Below are 19,460 nucleotides of genomic sequence, written 5' to 3'. Positions count from 1 at the left end.
AAATTTCTGTGGGTGGGTCGATATTGGACTTTTTCAAAGCTCACTATGTAATGGTAAAGTGCAGCAAAGATCACAAAAATTGTATTGACATTGTACTGCCTTAATTTTTTTACCTGGAGAGGGGTATAACCACCTGTTCTAATCACCACAGAGAATCAGATGAGAGAACATTTGTGAAAGCAGTTTCATAGAAAAGTAATAAATATGTTGAAGGCAACAGAGAAAAATAATGCATTTTAAAAGTTGCCATGAAAATGAAAAGTTGTATTCAGCTTTTTATTGTGAATTAGTATAATTTATATTCACTACACTAAGATACATACCCCATTACCAACAGGGAGGAAATATGGGGCATTTTCAAAGTCTCTCTTGGGTATAAACTCATAGTACTATTTAGCCCTTGATGGACAGAAAACATACAAATCGAATCAGTCATATTATGTACCAAAGATATTCTAAATATATAAAGTAACAACAATTTCTATTTTTTGGCTCTCAACAACTCATTTTAATAAGTGGGAAAGAACTCAGACTTCTTTGAATTCTTTCTGGTAATAATAAATTACCAGAAGAGGGGAAGTCATGTATCAAAGTCTGATGAAGGCTACAATGATATCTGTAATGTATTATTTCTTTATAAAAATATCTGAAGTAAACAATAGCATATTTTAACATATATTAAATCTGGGTGACAAATATATATTTTTGTAATTTTTAAATATTATTCCTTGTTTGAAATATTGATTTGAAACTAAGAGAGAATGTTAAAATCAGCTTAAACAAAGCACAAGAGAATACTCCAAAGGAAAGAAGAAAGCATGACCAGGTCAGTGAGAGGTGAATATGGAGATCCCATCAAAATGAAGAGACTAGCTGGGTGCAATGGAGTTTTATCTCATAGTGGCTTTTTCAGTTTACACTGTGGGTTTATTCAGGAAGGGGACATTAGGTCTTTGACATTCAAGAGCAGTTCAAACTTACTCCCCATTAAAGGAAATTTTTATAGTTTAATTTTTAAGGTTATATTAGCTTTAAAATGAAGCAACTTGTCATAAAATATTTGCTTCTACCCTTTTTAATTATTACTACAAAAGTGGTAATTCTTTCATTCCTCTCTAACAGAAACTAATACAGTGGACTGAAACTGACCAAACTATTCTATTTACATATATGAATACACTGCCATGAATTTCACCTTTATATATATATAATTTTATAAATATATAATATAAATATATAATATATTTACATATAATTTCATATATATAAGTATACACATAAAGCACTGATATTAAAAAAGCTAAAAATAAATGGAATATCACTAGAGTATATTTAGGGGAACAAGAAGAGGGAGGAGGTGAAGTACTGGGGACTGTATTGGAGCAAATTATATTCTATACTTGTATAATTATGTCAAAATGAACCTCAATATTATGTACAATTATAATGAACTAATAAAAATTATCTGGGAACTTTGAAAAATAAGAAACCAATATGGTGGCAAATGAGACATTTGATACAAAAAGTGACGTGAGAGGACAGCCTTTCAGGTACATCTTTTAAAAGAACCAATTTGCCTAAAGCACTATCCTTGCATGGGGACAGCGTACAGATAAGTAAGCTAAACAATTATTTTCCAAGAGTAGGAGTTGGCAAAATACAGGCTATGGGCCAATTCTAGATCACTGACTGTTTCTGTAAAAACAGTAATAGTTTAACACAGCTCAGTTCATTCGTTCACTTATTCTCTATAGCTGCTCTCGGCTACAGCATCAGAGTTGAGCAGTTGTGACAAAACCTGAATAACTTCTAAAGCCTAAAATATTTACCATTTGACCCATTACAAAAATCTTCCCTAAATCCTGTACTTGTATATTAACATATGAAAGTTTCCAAGAGAAAACTAACAATAATGACTTTTTGCACTCTGGACACATTTATACTATATTTTTATTTAAATACAAAATTACAAAGATCCAATATTAATTATCACCTTTTATCTTTATAAAAACTGATGTGACCTACAAAGGAAACCTAATAGGGGATGCATTAATGATTAATAATTCAGCATATTAATTAAAAATCACTGTTTCAGAGTTTCTTAACCTGACCTTGTTCCTAGAATAAAACCATTTTATTTTTATGACTATTTGCACTTGAATAACTATCATATAGGTAAAAATGATCATGTAAATTTATTTATCAAGAATTTCTCCCTTTTAAAGTAAAAATAGAAGTTTTTTTGTAGTTGTATGTATGAGAGAAATATAAAAGTAATAATTTCTAACAGTCCTTTCAAAATAAGTAACTTCATACAGAGTAAAGATGATATTTCTGTTTTGAAATTAATATTTGCCTATTTTTAGTTTATTTCATATGCCTATATTTTCCAATATTTTGCAAATTTAAATAAAGGAGATACAGCTACACAAAATTTTATTGTTCCCAGAAGCTTCATAAACTGAAAATGAGACCTTACTGATATTCTTTACTTTGTTTCTCCTCAAAATTACTCTAAAATAGGAAAACAGTAAGAAATAAAATAGAGAGTGCAGAGCTATGGTTGCCAAGACAACCATAATCATATTTCCTTTGAACTATAGTGGAGTAGCCATCATAGTTCAATTCAAGTTCACATTTCCTCAGGAAGTTTATATATGTTCAAAGTTCTTACTATATATAGCAGCATCATTTCAATCAAGCAGGTGATGTTAGGGATATAGAACAGGAATTGAAATGACCATGGCAATTACATTATGGTAGTGAGATGAGAACAACACTTGCTCACATGTCGAATGGTGAAGATGACATTTCCTTCCACTCTATTCTGTTCAACAAGCATTTGTGGTACTATGCTGGCTATTATCATTAATGGGAACATGAACCCCGCCCATAGAAAGGTAACAAACACATAGTAAGTTAACTGCAATCCCTTGGTAGATCCTGTGAGTTTAGAAAACTATATAACAAACTCTACAGCATACCTGGTATGCACACTCTACAAATTACCATTTTGTGGGTAAAATGGCAAACATTTATGAACATTAGTTAGTTTTCATTAGTGAAGAGAAGAACACTTTTCCTATGCAATTTTGAATAAACTATTATTCATTTATATCTCATTTTATACTGTCTTTAGGCCAGAAGGAATTTGTATTTTCTCCAGGAGATGGTCAAGATCTTGGAGGCTGGGCAGGAGAGGTTGCCTCACTGGACTCTAAATGATCTTTGTTCATACTTTTCAACTCAGCCACTCCTGAATTCTGAAAGTCCACAAAGATGGTTGAAATGTTTGAAAGTTCACATGTATTTTCCCATAGAAACAATGACACATAGTGGTTTTGTTTCCCAGGCCAGTTCATGTGGCCTCATTTAACCCCTAACACACTTGAAGCACAGAGCAGGAAACATAAATATAAATGGAAGCCCTATTCTAATCCTTCTGAGACCCTAAAAAAGAGAGGAAACTCCCCATCGTATGACAGGGGAAGATAGGGGAACAAGCATTGGGCTGGAATCAGAGGTCTCTGTCTCTGTATTTGTTCCTTCTCTATGCCTTCAAGCCAGGGACCATGTCCTGGGAGGTCGCTGCTGAGGCACCTGGATCCAGCTCAGTAGCCTGGTCCACTGCAGGAACTCAAGACATCATTTACCAAATCAACAAATAATCAGCATACAATTCTGGGGTTGTCCTTTCAACATTTTTGAGACTTAGTCTCTTCCTCTGTGAATTAGATATTTGAGCAAAAAGAATAGAAAAAGTTCTTTGCTTGATTTGTTCTCTAATCATATTGCCCTGAGATATGTGGATACTCCTGTAATTACTTTCTTTGTTTAATTTTGCTTTGTGTAATAGGGATAACAATAGGTTCCAAAGGACTGGATGGGAAGATATCACAAAAATAGAGACAGAGTTAGGATAAATTTTCTACCTCTGGTGGGGGACTGGAAAAGCAGATTTTTGGAAAGGAATTTACTAAAAATATAGACACCAGCATTTTTCACCGAGATGGCAATGTGATAAGAAGCACTCCCAAATTTAACCCTTACAGTGTTGTCCTTTTCGAGTAACCCTCACACTGTCTTCCTGGTGTTTCATTTTCCTGGCAACTTTTAAAATCCTTTTTTTTTTTTTCATCTCTAGTACATTTATCACCATCTCACTTGCTTTATTTTTTACGTCTACATTTTGGCCATCTCCTAAATGTCTAGAAAGTACCACCAGGGCAAGGATTTGTGTCTGCTTTGTTCATAGCTATATCTCTAAAACCTGGAACAGAATCTGTACATGGTAGGCCATCAATGTACATTTATAAAATAAATAAATAAATGAGTAATTGAGATAAAAAGGACTACTCTTCTTCAGATTCAAATAAAACAGTTAGACATTTCAAAGGATGAAATGATTTTCCAAAGAAGAAAAGGAAGTATTAACTAAAGACAAATTTTGGAGAGTTATTAAATCCAATAGGAAGAGGATGATCATTTTTGTCAGAAACACTAAGGGAAGGAGACTCAATAACCTCGATGACTACCTATCAAATTCAGTAACCTGAGTAGTTGCTTCAATGGAAATGCTCTTGACGTATTAGAAATCAACAAACATAAAGAAGGAATGCTGTATGCATCTTAGGCTCTACTCAAGCCTCAAGATGCCTGGTACAATGGGAAACATCTGAGCCAGGTGCCTCCTGGCCTTCCGAATTAGTTTTTATGCATTCACATTCTTGCACTACCACATAATGCCTACTGATTTTGAGCTGTTAAGAAAGCATTCCAATGTTCAGTTTTTTCTTTCATTTATAAAACTGGAATTTAGTTTCCTGCTTTGCAAGATGAAACAGGTGAAATAAAATGATGTAAAGAGACTGAGGAAATGGAAGACCTTCAATAACTGATGATCAGTCTTACTATTGACTTTCAAGCTCTTTCCTCACCAGCAGTAGCCTTGTCAAATTAACTTAAACCCTCTGGCTCTAACTATCCTTCCTTCAAAATGAACAAATTGTATGGGAAGGATCCCAAATGGACCACTGAAATTCCTGTACACTCAGTTTTATTCACTATATTATGTCATTATGAAGGTGGGTAAAATAATGAGATCTTTTAACAAGAACCCAGAATTAGCTATACATGCTTGTTAAGTATTGTGAATTGTCTGTGTTACACTGTGTTATAGTTCTACTATTGATACTGAACTATAATTTTTCCTTAAAAACTATTATAGGAGAAGAGTAAATTTTCCATGTCTTTGTAATTCAAATCCCAGAGAGTTTTTCAGTGTTTGGGGGGATGTTTGGACTGAAGAGGTCCAATATTTTAAAGATGAATGTATTTGGGTGCCAAAATATTCCTTTTGTATATATAACTATGTCCCAAAATAGAATCTTAGAAAAGAGAAGTGTGGTTTAGAAATATCAAGATACCTAAAAATCCAGCAGGGTTTCATATGTATTTCAGTTGATTTACACTTTAAATTTGTTATTCATTTATAAATTTCCACATTTCTACTGACCAAAACAGGATGAATTTAACAACTTGTAAATTATGAAAAAGGAGGAAAATTAAGTTATTAAACAAATTATTTTCCCTTTGTATCATATGCAACCCATAAGATATTTAATACACTATTTACCTTACGGAGAAATTTACTGGAGCTTAGTAGAAAATAATTTACTGGTTGCCAACTAACATAATCTACATATCATTTTCAAAAATTATCATTCAAAGAACTCCCAGAGGAGAAAAATCTCTTAATTTTAATACTTTCTACAAAAAAATGGTCTAAAATATTTCCAAATAATTAGCAAAAAAATCTTCACAGATGCATTTTTATGTTCTAAAAGCATATCTTGGTGTGAACAACACACCTGTCCTTTGGCTCATATTCATAGCATGTGGACACACACATTCACACACACAATGCACCACCTACTTCTCTCATTTCCTCCTCCTTTAACCAGATAATGGAACATTTTACCACGACCATTCATACCCTTTTTATCTGCATAAAAATAATGACTTTAAACATTAAAGAAGCATAAGAGTATAATCAGACAGAGATTAAAATGAATAAATTTGTAAAGTAAAAGTAAACCTTAAATTCTAATGCATTTTTGCCAGATAAACTATAGTTAAATAAACATTCATATCAAATAATTAAACACAGGTGACCTAGAAACACCCAACTTACAAATATCCTGTACATGGGAAGAGCTGACCCAAGTCAACCAGATAGGGAACAGGGCAGGATCTCCCCAGAGTTGAAGGCAAGAAAGATTCCCCTAGGATTCACCTAGGTCTCTTCCTACTGGATACTGGTGTTGGTCGTGACTATAGTGGAACGGGGAAATGGGAAGTCATGGTCCTCATGCCACTGCAACACTCTCTGCCCATTTCTCACCAAGGAATCCATTTCCCATAAAGGTTGTAAAGAGTGCCCTGGTTCCCAGGCAAGCCCATCAGAAGTCCACTGGGCCCACAGTGCAGCTTGAACTGTGCTATTAATACTAGGCTGACTTCCCAGTTGGAAGCCAACTCTAGTTCTGACAGTTCTCGTCAGCTCTGTTATGGTTAAATGGATTTGTGGGCGGTCCTGGGAGCCTGCCAGTTAGAACATCCTTTCTGTGGGAAAATTCCTACTGAGGCCCAAACAACTCACTGTCAAACATGTTGTAGGCCACAAGTTGGAGAGAGCCTCACGCATTGACAAATCAATCCTTGCCTTTTCCTCTGGAAATGTTTGGGTGATCATTACAGTAAATTCTGCCTTCTCCCTGGCAAATAATTGGTACATTTTCCTGACATAATTGATACATAAGCTGATTGGACCTTCCCTAACACATGTGCATGCATGCACACACACATACACACACACACACACACACTACCATATGATGCTCCATGCAAATATGTATTCAGCTATATAAAAATGTCTGTCTTTTCTTGGTAAAGATTGATCATGGCCTAGGCTTCACCTATGTGCTTTAACTGTAGTACATTCTACTCATTCATGCACATCCATGACTGGCTTTCAACCTTAAAAGACAACTATAGGACAACCAGCTAAAGCATGGAGATGCTCAGTCATGGGACAGTAAGTGAAAGAACTGTAAGCAAGATTAACCTGACATTGCAGTAACATAATGTTCAAATCAAGAGACTTATTATATAATAGTACTCTTGAATACATGGAACTTATGTGTACAAAGGATATTGTTCTCACCAGTAGCAAAAAGGTCTTTGGTACAAGTTGCTTAACTACATATTCAAATAGTTTACACAAACACACAGACACACAGACACACACATACACAGACACACACACACACACACACACACACAGAGAGAGAGAGAAAACTGAAGCATAGGAGATACTGAGAGATTACATTTGCAGATTGTAATCTGCTAGGAGACGAAGTATATTTCCTGTCTAGGAGCCTTAAAAATACCACTGCTAACCAGTCCAAATAAAGCAATGGCTATGCTAAAGCAGGTACATCTAGTATGACTTCAATTTGTTTGGTAAAAAGAGGTAAAGAACTTCCATATTTACTTAAAAAATAGCTCAAGAAGCACTGGATGTCAGAGTACAGAATGAATGATTCTTCAGCTTTGATGTTATGCCTTTTTTACTTAATCATCCCCAAGGATAAAATATTCCAACACCCATGGGGAATGTGAAATGAAGTAAGAGCATATTTAGATTGATTTCTTAAAATAAGTACCTGAGAACAAGCTTTCAATTAGGCATATATATATATATATATATATATATATATATACATATATACATATATATGCATACACACACATTCATCATTAACTCTGGTCATATCAATCCCATCTTAATTAAAACAAAGGGACCAACTGAATTAATGATGTCAGAAAAAATAACTTCTAGGCAAATATTTTTTTCCATTCAGGAATACATAATTACTCAGATTAAAAGTCAGAAGAAACTTCATTAGATAAGAAGAGAAAATTATTTATAATTAACAAATTAATCTAGAAAATGGCACTTAAATTAAGATTAAAGGTAAAAGTAGGTCCAAATCTCCATCATGTCAGATTAGGCCCCAACTTCCTTAATAAAACTCCTATAGTGCAAGAATTAAAATCAAGAATCAATAAATGGGATGGATTCAAACTCAAAAGCTTCTTCTCAGCAAAATAAACAATCAGTGAAGTAAACAGAGAGTCTACAGAATGGGAACAAATTTTTCCCAGCTGCACATCAGATAGAGCACCAATCTCTAGGATATAAAAGAACTCAAAAATCTTAACACCAAAAAAAGCAAATAACCCAATCAATAAATGGGCCAAGGAACTGAACAGACACTTCTAAGAAGGTGATATACAATCAATCAACAAATATATTAAAAAATGTTCAACATCTCTAGCAATTAGAAAAATGCAAGTCTTAATCTCACTCCAACTAGAATGTCAGCTATTAAGAATACAAACAATAAGTGTTGTCAAGGATGTGGGGAAAAGGGCACACTCTTACATTACTGGTGGGACTGCTAAGTGGTGCAACCAATCTGGAAAGCAGTATGGAGAGTCCTTGGAAAACTGGGAATGGAACCAACATTTGACCCAGCTATCCCACTCCTTGTTTTATACCCAAAGGACTTAAAAACAGCATATTACAGGGATACAGCCACATCCATGTTTATAGCAGCATAATTCACAATACCTAAATTGTGGATACAATCTAGGTACCCTTCAGTAGATAAATGGATAAAGAAAATGTGGTGCATATACATAATGGAATATTACTCAGCATTAAAAGAGAATAAAATCATGGCATTTGCAGGTAAATGGATGGAGTTGGAGAATATAATGCGAAGTAAAGAAAGCCAGTCCCCAAAAAACAAATGCTGAACGTCTTCTCTGATATAAGGATGCTGATTCATAATGGGGATGGGGGGGGCAACATGGGAGGAACAGATGAACTTTAGATAGGGCAAATGGGGAGGAATGGAAAGGGAGGGGGGATGCAGTAGGAAAGATGGTGGAAGGAGATGGACATCATTACCTGAAGTACATGTATGAAAACATGAATGGTGTTGACTCTACTTTGTGTTCAGCCAGAGACATGAAAAATTGTGCTCTACATGTATAAAATGAATTGAATTGCATGCTGCTGTCATATATAACTAATTATAATAAATAAAATAAAAAAATTAAAAAGATTACAGGTAACCAGTCTTGCTCATAAGTTTTGTCAATATAACCTTTAAAATGTTATTTAAACTGTAATGCAAGTTTTGTTGAAATGTTGTCAATACCAAACTTTCTATCAAAATTTTAATGCATTCAAAATTCCTAATCAACATGCTTATTATTAAAAACTACAATTCTATTTTGTTTTTGCTTCATACTTAAAAATATATTCCCTCCATTGTCTTCTAAGATGTTCTTTCAGAGATCTTATAGACTTCAGATTTGTCTCCTTTCTCTGTCTTCTTTCAGGATTAATAAAATTGTTTTGTCCAATCCACCATCCACAAACATTTTATCATTCAATCACATGGATAAAAATTGCCTTTATAAATTTTTACATGAAAATATGTTTAAATTATAACAAAGGTACTGTTTCTTTCCATACCTCACTTTGAATTTTTTTAAGAAGAAAAATAAAAGCGTATAAATAAAATAGAAGTAGAGAATTTTCCAGCAAGTTCATTTCTCTACTGGTTTGCTTTTTAGAGATGACTACTGAGTTCTACAAATAGCTAATGAGTACAACCACCCTTGAAATCAAAGTGCTGTACCCTATCTTCAAATGGAGCCACAATACGTTAAGGGAAGTAAAACTTGCAGGGTCAGCATCAGGATGGTGTTGACAAGAAAACCTATATGCCTGTTGCCTTGTGGGTTGTTTTTCAGATTGGCACATGCTGGGCAAATACATGCCATTTCAACAGTTAGCTCAGGCAAATATTAGCAAGGCATTTTTTTTTCTCACGTTACTTCTCATAGTCAAATTATAACTTTGAGTATTCTGCTATGCTCATTTTTGCCCATATAAATATACTTTAGCTTTGAACAGAAGATTCCCACTAATGCAGAAATAACTGCAGAACATTTGTATCTTTTAATTATTTTATGGTGCATTATAATTATACATAATAGTGGGATTCATTAAGCCATATTTGTACATGGACAAAACATAATTTGATCAAAATCTCATTACATAGGACCCATATTTTCCCTCCCCTCCTGATCATTTTTATCTTAGAGGGAATTAGTGAAGCAATAATTGTGTACAGTTGGGGTATCATCTCACAGATATGTGTAAATTTCCTTAATAATATCAATAATAATAATATTAATAATTTCCTTAATAATATGACTAAGCTTAGCTTATAAAGATATATCCACTGAAATTCTTATTAGACACTGACTTGGAATTTCTTTTCCACTCACAATTAGCCATGTGATCCTGGAAAAGTTAACATCATTAGCAGTCTCAGTCAGTTTCCTACCCAACAGTTATTTCCCCTTCTATTTTCCCTCCAGAGTTCTAATGTTTGGTTATTCAGTCTTAGGGTAGATGACCTATTCTGGCTCCAAAGATGGATCTTCAGTGTTTTGGGTCAGTTATAGTTATACCATTCCCTTTGTCAGAGATGTTTTACTAATGGGAATGCATATCAGATGAGGTTGGTTGCAGAACATTTAGAAAAATACAGAAATAAGAGTAAAGTGGTTTTAAATGAGATGCAAGTGAAATCCCCTGTTGGGGAGAAGGAGGCTTCTATGAGCTTACTTTCCCACCATTTTGCTGTTTTAATTCCAACACTGCCACTCAAGCTCCAGACACTATTATCTATCTTCAGTCAACAGGAAGCCTTCATTTGTGAGGTTTTAGTCATGCAGCCACAATTAGCTGTAAGGGAGTCAGCAAAAGGTAGACAAGGAGAGTAATGGAATAAGGGGAAGCCACCAGCAGTCACTGCCACAGCCTGTGACACAATTACAGCCAATGAAATATGAAGAAGTTTATGGAATTCTTTTGCTAAAAAGGAGAAACAGGAAGGGATAGTGTGTACTTCTTTCCTCTTGTCACCGTCACACCTTAATTTGGTGTCTGCAAGTGATTAAACACTCTTACTACCAGCCTAAGAGTGAAGCCAACAACACACATAGCAGGACAGCAAAAACAACCTGCCACCCCAACATTTTGTATGTGGATATTCTGCCACTGAACTTCATGCTGTATTTGATAGCAATTTCATTGCTGTTTAATTCCTTTGGGAGGGGAGTATTTTGTAATGTTTTCTAGTTCAGATGACCTGCCCAATAGGCTTTCCAAATTAAAAAAAAAAAAAAAAAACAGTTATTTATCCCTCTTGGTCTTTGTTTTCACAAGCCAAAAATTCTACAGGCTTGAAGGAGCAAACAATTATTGCTTTAATCACTATTATAAAAATATATCTTGATTACTACCATAGGAATATTAAGTAATGTATATGACTAGAGTGATGTGTTAATGTCATCCAGCCCAAAATAGGAAAATACAATGAATTAAAAAATCATTTACATATCATGTTTACATCATTAAAAGATAATTATTCATTTGCCTTTTGTCCTTTCACTATAAAATAATTACAGAAAATCCTTTGCATTTATTCATTCAGGTATTCAAACATTTTTTACAAAAAAAAAAAAAAACCCAACAACATAATGGCTTTCAACTGCTGACCATACCACTTACTGGCACTGTGATCCAGGCAAACAATTTAGTTTGGGATAATCACATTTTTTATACATTAAAAAGGAGGCAGGAATACCTGCTGTTTTGGTATAGTTCAAGAGGCTGCCATAACAAAATAGCATAGACTTGGGTACCTAAACAGACATTTATTTCTCATAGTCCTAGAGGACAGAAGTCTGGAATAAGGGAGCCAGCGTAGTTTGGTTCTGGTGAGGGCTCTTCTCATGCTTTGCAGATGGCTGCCTTTTCTCGGTATCCTTACATGGCAGAGAAAGAGTAAATTCTGACTGCTTCTTCTAACAATATTAATCCCATAATAGCCCCACCACTAGGACTTCATCTAAACTGTCTCCCAAAGGCCATATCTTCAAATAACCATCAAAACTGGGGTAGAACTTTGACATGAAAAATTTTATGGGTAACACAAATATTCAATCCTTAATACCATTTTTAAGAGTATGTGAAGGTCAAAAATATGTAAATGAAATAATGGCAGATACATAATAGGTACTCAATAACTGGAATTTATTACATTGTGAGTAGCTACTGAGGTTACAAAAATAAAGTGAGTAGATCTGGTTTAAGTTTCCCTTCTTCCATTCATTCAGACATATAAATATATTCTTCCTAGTTACAGAAGGAACTGAAGGCAGCTAGTAGGCTAATATAAAGATTAAAGCAATGTTTTAAGTTAGAAAATAAAAGGTCTATGGGTAGTCAAAGAGAAAGCAGAAATAAAGAGACAGCAAATAACACAAATGAGCAGAAACCACGAGAGACAGGAAAGGAAATAAAAGGTATTTGAGAATAGACTAGAGAGAAGTGGGCAAACTAGTGGGGATTGATTTAGTAAGTTAGAGAAGTAGAGTCTACAGTCTGGTAAATGTCTAGCATTGCCAAAGAGTTATATTTTGCAAGTGACAAGTTCTTTTTGAGTCTTTCAGTCAGTGGCATTCCAGTTTTTGCAAGGGATAAGATGTTTTTCTCCTCTTACATTCTTTCACTTGTAACTTTACAATGAATCTCTCTGCTTGAAATAACTAAGTATGTCTCTTTTCTTTGCCACAGGAGAGAACCTAAAACAAAGTGGAGGTGAAACCACAGAATTGATGACAGGGAGAAAGGAATGTATCTACATTGAGTAGAGGGGACCCGTAAGATGGAAATATGTTTAAGGAACAGATGAGGAATAAGGCGCCTGCAAAGGAGATCAACACATATTACTCAGAAATGTAAAAGAAGAAATAAAAAGAAAGGAGTTGTAGGAAAAGGAAGAAAAGAGATTGTCAGAAAGAAATAGAGTTGCATTCAAAGGCTCCAGAGGTTAAATACCATAAGGACTCATCCTTCTGAATTTGGCAATGGGGGGGGGTCTCCTGTAATCTTGGAAAAGGGAGACTCAGTAGAGTAATAGGGTAGAAGCCAGTCAGTACAGTGTTGAGGAGAGGATAGAGATGAGCATGTGAACAATTATTAAGATAAATTTAGCTGTAAAAAAATATTTGGCTTTCAGAAGAATTTTGCCCAAGGAAGGGTTTTAACATGAGGATATAACTGAGTGTGTAAGAATACAGTTGAAGCTAGGAGAGAGTGAGGTGAAACTATTTGTAGTGACCCTAAAGAAGCAGGATTGCATGCTATTTTGACAGAAAGAGACAATTTTGCATCCCAGATGGGAGAAAATGTGTTATGTATTGCTCATTTTTTATTCATTTCTGATAAATGTTTCATCACAGGGACAAATTTACCCAGTACTTTCATATGGAGCAAGCAATCACAAAGGAATATTTAAAGTTTTAAATGAGCATGTTTTAACCTCACAAATATGCATCAACAATGTGGTCATCTATAACTTGCCAAATGTTGTTATTTGCTCATATCACTAGAGCACTAATGGGGCAGAGCTTCTGGAAGTGACAGATCTGTACTTGTAGCTGGTTAATGAATCACCCGGGAAGATTGAAAGACCAGGATGTTACCTCCAGACCATGGAGCTTCCAGGCATCTGCCCTATCAGGCAGGCACATCTGCTTCTCTAGGTGAAGGAAACAAAGCCAGAATAGAAGTGTTGGTTGGCAAAGCCACAAGGTCGAACCTTGCCCTCTCCTTCCTGGTTTCCTGCACTGACCTGGAACTATTTATGTGAACTGCCTTGGAGCAATTCTGCACTCTGCAAAAAGAACCAAAACAGGAACTACTACAATACATTCCTCTTTCAGAAACCCTGAAATGCCATCTGATTCATTGACTCATCCCACAGATTTCTAACATATCTCCTACTAAGCATTAAAACCTGATTGGGGCATTGGAGAAAGTGCAGTGGTCACTAAAGAATTCCCTATATAGTATAGATTGCCATAGGTCTTGCATGAGGACTAATTATTAATAAGGATTCTTATTGTTTATCTAAACGGATACATCTGTAAATCTTGCTAAGCATATTGCATTACTGTTTACAAAGGGTGAGGTTGCTGTTTATTTTTCAGCATGGAAGATGCACACGTTGTACTTTTCATTTATGAGGTACAGCTCAGGGTCTACAAAGCCCTAGGATAAATACTTCATTCTAAAAACCACAAAGGATGATGAACTCCAAAGCTTACACATGTTCTAATTTTCATCATGCCCATTTCGCCTAGGGTTCCACATCTGTTGGAAGATCCAAGTGCCATATTAGGAGGGGCAAATTTATTTTGTTATCATCTAAAATAGCATCTTATTCACCCTCAATACTAACTTCCCAAGTTGCCTTAGTCACTATATTTGAATTCATCTTCTTTGGATTTTTGAAAATTTGTTTTAAAATTTGCAAATTTAAAAATATTAGATTATATCACTTCTGAATATACAAGATACAAATAGAAATGAGATGTTTACAATTTATGACTTCCATGTTGTAACTTTTACTCTATCATAACTGTTTCTTAACACAGGTTGAACATTCCTAATTGGAAAATAAAAAATCCGAAATGCTTTAAAATTTGAAACTTTTTGACTTTGACATATTTAGTGCCTTTTGGATTTCATATTCGCTGAATAGGGATGCTCACTTGGTAATTTATTTGCAAATATTCCAAGATCAGAAACACACTGAAACTTGATGCACTTTTTGTCAAGGTATGATATACTTAACCTGTATTGTTATTGTAAAGTTTAAAAGGTATCATCTAGTCCCGTTAAGATCTATTGCATCTTGTCTACCTCAATATTCTTGTAGCTTATAAAATACCAGACAAAAGGGAAAGGACTGACTAAATATTTGTGCAATAAAATAACTTAATAGAGAAGTAATTGTAACCTTTTATGTTCTTCATTTTCAATTTCCCATCTCTCTGTTTTCAGTTTTTACAGACTGAAGCAATCTGATATTTTGGTAGATTCACACCAAAAAAAAAAAAAAAAGATTTAGGCCCTATAATGGAGATTACCATGTCATAGATTGATTAATGCCATTCTAGTTTATGACTGATGTCCCAGAGTAATTATTACTGGTGACTACTTCCCTTTCAAAAGTGTCTCTATTTGAATGCCTCTGTAACCACTATTCACTCAGGCTCCTCTAAGCGCCTCTATAATGTTCTATATGTGGATTTCAGGAGCAGAGGAAAACTTTCTTGCTAGAGGAAGTTTCAGTTTGTTTTGTTTCCTAGTGCCCTTCTGGATGAAAAAGTGTTTTCATGGGCCTTTAGACTTCTGGGTTGGGGATGTCTAAAAAAAGTGTGGGACTGTGTTTTTTCAAATTTTAATGTGCTTATGCATCACCTGGACTTATTGTGAAAAACCCATTTTCTATTCAGTGGGTCTGGAATGAGGATACTGATTCTACAGGTCTGAGGATGAAACATTCAGTAGAAAGAGTCTACAAGAGCATACATACTCTTTGGAAGTCACTGCATTGAGGTCAAATCTTGCTTTCATCACACACTGTTTGTGTTACATTTAACAAGGTATTGGTCTCTCTAATGCTCAGTTTTCTTACATATGAGATAGAAAGAATGAAATCTATCTCAGATAAACAGTGCAAGGAATAAATGAGATAATAAATATAAAACAGTACTATTCTCACCCACTGAAAATGTTCAACAATGATGGTAGTTGAAATTGTCATCATCACAGTCATCAAAGTGCACTTTGAATTCTTCCTGGGTCCACCCTACTCAGCACTTCCCTGCTATTGCCCCCATTTCCTTCAAAGCTTAACATCAAAGGGTACTTATTTAGATAACATCAGAGAATAATGAGTAGAGCCATATTTTGAGGAGTACCTTAAAATGGCATTTAAGTATGTGAAATCATCAAGTTTTTGGTACATGTAGAAAATTTGGAGAGATCCACAAGAAAGGCAAGAACAAGCCTTTTGGTTAAAAGTTGCTGATGAACATTAGCTCATAAATGTTTAATTATAATTTAATTAACCTCTAGGGCAAGGCTACCTCTCTTAACTTTGCATGTGTCAGAAGTGGCAATTAGAAGCAACTCAACTGTATATATTAGTCTAAAACCCAGCATTACCAGCAGAAGAAACAGGATGAAAATTTTAAAAATAGGGAGAACAAACTTTTCAAACTATTTTTTTTTTTGTAAATTTTCTGTCCTGTTATTCCTAACTGGGTATCAGGTAGCAGAATTCCAAATGTTTCAGTTTCACTTTCTTTCTGTTAGCATTTAGAAGTCACATTACCTAAACCTTTGTATTGACTTATAAAAAGTAACAGGATTGAGATAGAATTTTGTAAACAATTACTGCCTAGTTAAATCTCTGGGGTCAAAATCATTGTTGTAATTTTTAAAACTGTTATCCTCTTCCTCATCTTTAAGGTCCTTTCCACGTATAAACGTATCTCTTTCCTCTGATGTCAGTTCTAATGTAGAACTTGTGTTCTCTCTCTGGGTACAGTCAACAATAGTAAGGGAATAGTGAGACCAGAAACTTGCATAATTTTCTTACTAGAAAATTAATCACTATTTTGTAATTATAAAATTGGATATTGGGTTTGAAGTGACAATATGCTTGCTATATGTTTATCTCATAATTTAAAGCTCACTGGAGAATATAATTTTCCATTTACAGATTCTTTGACTAATATATTGAACATCGGCTTGGGCCATAGCACCTGTGATATGAAAAATATAAAAAAATGACTATCCCAAATGATAGTTCACATAACTACCAGGACATGTTTCTTAAGGTCCATCACAATCTACAGACTAATAATGATTCCACCCTGAATTAACTGTACTTAGCATCTAGATGGCAGGTCATTTGCAAAGTATGTCTATACTAGAACATTTGTTTGAAACAAACATCAGCTCAACTGTCACAATGACTGAGAGAGAGGGACTGCCTATTGAGAAAATAGGTGGGATTATTTTTATTTTTTCTACCAGGTTTGAACTTGACACTGACAGACCTCATTTAGTGGATAAATTTCAAAATTTCTTAGAAGATCTCCAGGAAGACAGGGAAAGAAATTTCAAGCCCATTTCCATTATATGATGGGAGTACTGTCTGCTTTATAGAGATTAGGCAGGCAGGACATGGAAAGTATTAAAATTAACTTTCAAGTGTTTTTCTCACCAAACTAATTCTAAAAGCACAAGACTATTTATCCTCTAAGCCAGGGGTCAAGCAACTACAACCCAGATCAAAATCCAGACCAAATCCAGCTCACCTCCCTTTACTGTGAATAAAATTGCACTGGAACCAGTCATTCACATTCATTTATGTATTATAAATGTCTGTTTTTGTGCTCAAATGACAGAGTTTTGACAGAGACCATATGGTCAATAAAGCCTAAAATATTTACTATCTGGTCCCAAGTAACTAAAATATTATTATTTTACCAAAAATTCCCACCAAAACAAAACAACCTCTCTAATTAAGCTTGTCTTGATACTTGACTTATTTTGAATTCATAGATATCTTTAACAATTTAAAATTGTAATAAATAATAAGAGCAAGAAATAGCTAGCATGAAAAGGCTTTTATTAAAATTTTCTATACATACATTGCTTTGGTATATGGTTAGTCATTAACAAATTAATGAAACAGTATTTGAAGAAAGATGCCTAGTTTTCTATATTGGAATTTAACTGGGAAAAGATAGATAATAAGAAAATATAGATATTCAATACATCTAATTTCTACAAGCATATCACAAAATAGTAGTACTTGAGCTTAAGTTCATATCCTAAGTTTATGAACATGTGACAAAATAATTAGGAATAGATTAGTTGATCCAAAAGATTTCACTCTACCATTGGGAATGACTGTGTAAAAGTATGTCATCATCTTAATTTAGATTTCATGTACCTCATTAAATTTAAACAGTGCAGATGTATAGTTATTTAAGGACCTGAAACTAATAAGGGAAAATTATATTTAAATTGAGAAGAGGGTTATCCTTTTGTCCTGCTTTAGTTTATTTTAAGATGTAATTATTTACATTTAATAAAACAAAAGTGGAAATAAAACCATCTGTTATGAATAGTTCTGTAATTTACATCCAAGCAACTTTCCAATATAGAACCTCCTCTTTTCAAAGGCCTTCAAATATCTGCTATAGTTTATTATTTAATTATCTACATGTTTTTTTCAGATTTATTTGGTTTTCCAATTTGAGTATGCAAGTGTTGGACTATCCATTGAAATAGTAGCTGCAAAAGGGATATTGGATTGCCCACTTCTGGAGAATTAAGAGATAAAATGGTTGCAGATTAATTTTGAAAAGGATATTATAAAAAGTTATCACTTAAATTTTTATACGATGTAGCTATATAGCATTATCCAACAGAAATGTTTTTGATGCTGGAAATATTTAACATCTATTCTTGCCCTCATTAATCTTCCCTAAAGGTTTTCCTTGGTAGCCATCCTCCCCTGTTATTTGAGAGCCACAAAGATTGAACAGCCAGTCTAAAGCCTACTTGTGAAGGATTGGCTATTTAAGGCCTCCTTAATATCCTAATTATAGGGTTAGAGTGGGGGCTGGGACTCAATGGTAAAGCATTTTCCTAGCATGTGCTATTGTGTGAAAAACACTGAGTTCCATCCATTGCATTACTAAAAATAAATAAATAAGTCCAAACTGTGGCTCCCTTATACCTGGTCAACTAATCTGGAGCCCTTTTGGATATTATTTTGAATTGTGAATCCCCTCTGTCTTGGGGCCACCCCATACCTAACTACCATGGAGAGAGTCTGTAGATGGCAGTGCTTCTGTCAAGGAGGAAGGGCCCATCTTGAAACCCCAGTCCTTTGCTTCAGCTAATGTAACTATAGAGATGTCTCTTCAGGCTTGTGTTTGTATCTTTAGATAATTTCCATGGGATAATGGTTTTGATTCTCTTATTTTATGTTATATACCACAAAGGTATATAATTGTTATTGGCCTCAATAACAAGAAACATGTAGAACACCAATTAAATTAATCCTATTTGGCTAAATTTTGAAAATAGAGGAAAGAGAAATTTTGTTTTAAATGCCATATTTTAATTTTCAACACTCAGAATCCTACTTCAAAGGAAACAAATCACAATTCACATTCAGCTCACTTGTTGAATCCTTGTATAGTTCAGTAAAGCCCAAGTGAGAAACACTGGTTAAGCTTCATCTGTGTTTTAGTTAACATTCATCTCAAAAGTGTGCCCTTCAGAATGTCACATTGTTTTATATTTTAATACTCTTTCAAAGTGAAAACACAGGCTGGGTGCACTGGCTCATGACTGTAATCCC

General features: G+C 34.4%; 1 protein-coding gene across 6 annotated transcripts in view; it reads right to left on the bottom strand.

Annotated features, from left to right (window-relative positions):
* Arhgap6 (Rho GTPase activating protein 6) overlaps positions 1–19,460 on the bottom strand; it is a 451,538-nt gene that overhangs the window by 168,506 nt on the left and 263,572 nt on the right. The window contains exon 1 of one of the 6 annotated variants that reach the window (XM_077793572.1): positions 6,404–6,482. The exons of 3 other annotated variants lie outside the window; for them this stretch is intronic. In XM_077793572.1, the coding sequence (XP_077649698.1) occupies positions 6,404–6,415 (12 nt within the window). In that variant the 5' untranslated portion in view covers positions 6,416–6,482. Of the gene's footprint in view, positions 1–6,193; positions 6,483–19,460 lie in introns of those variants that run through there. 2 more of the 6 variants (XM_077793571.1, XM_026395149.2) reach the window with 2 other exon arrangements.

This window comes from Urocitellus parryii, chromosome X (assembly GCF_045843805.1).
Source record: "Urocitellus parryii isolate mUroPar1 chromosome X, mUroPar1.hap1, whole genome shotgun sequence".
NCBI lineage: Eukaryota > Metazoa > Chordata > Mammalia > Rodentia > Sciuridae > Urocitellus > Urocitellus parryii.
This window is presented reverse-complemented; position numbering and strand designations above follow the sequence as displayed.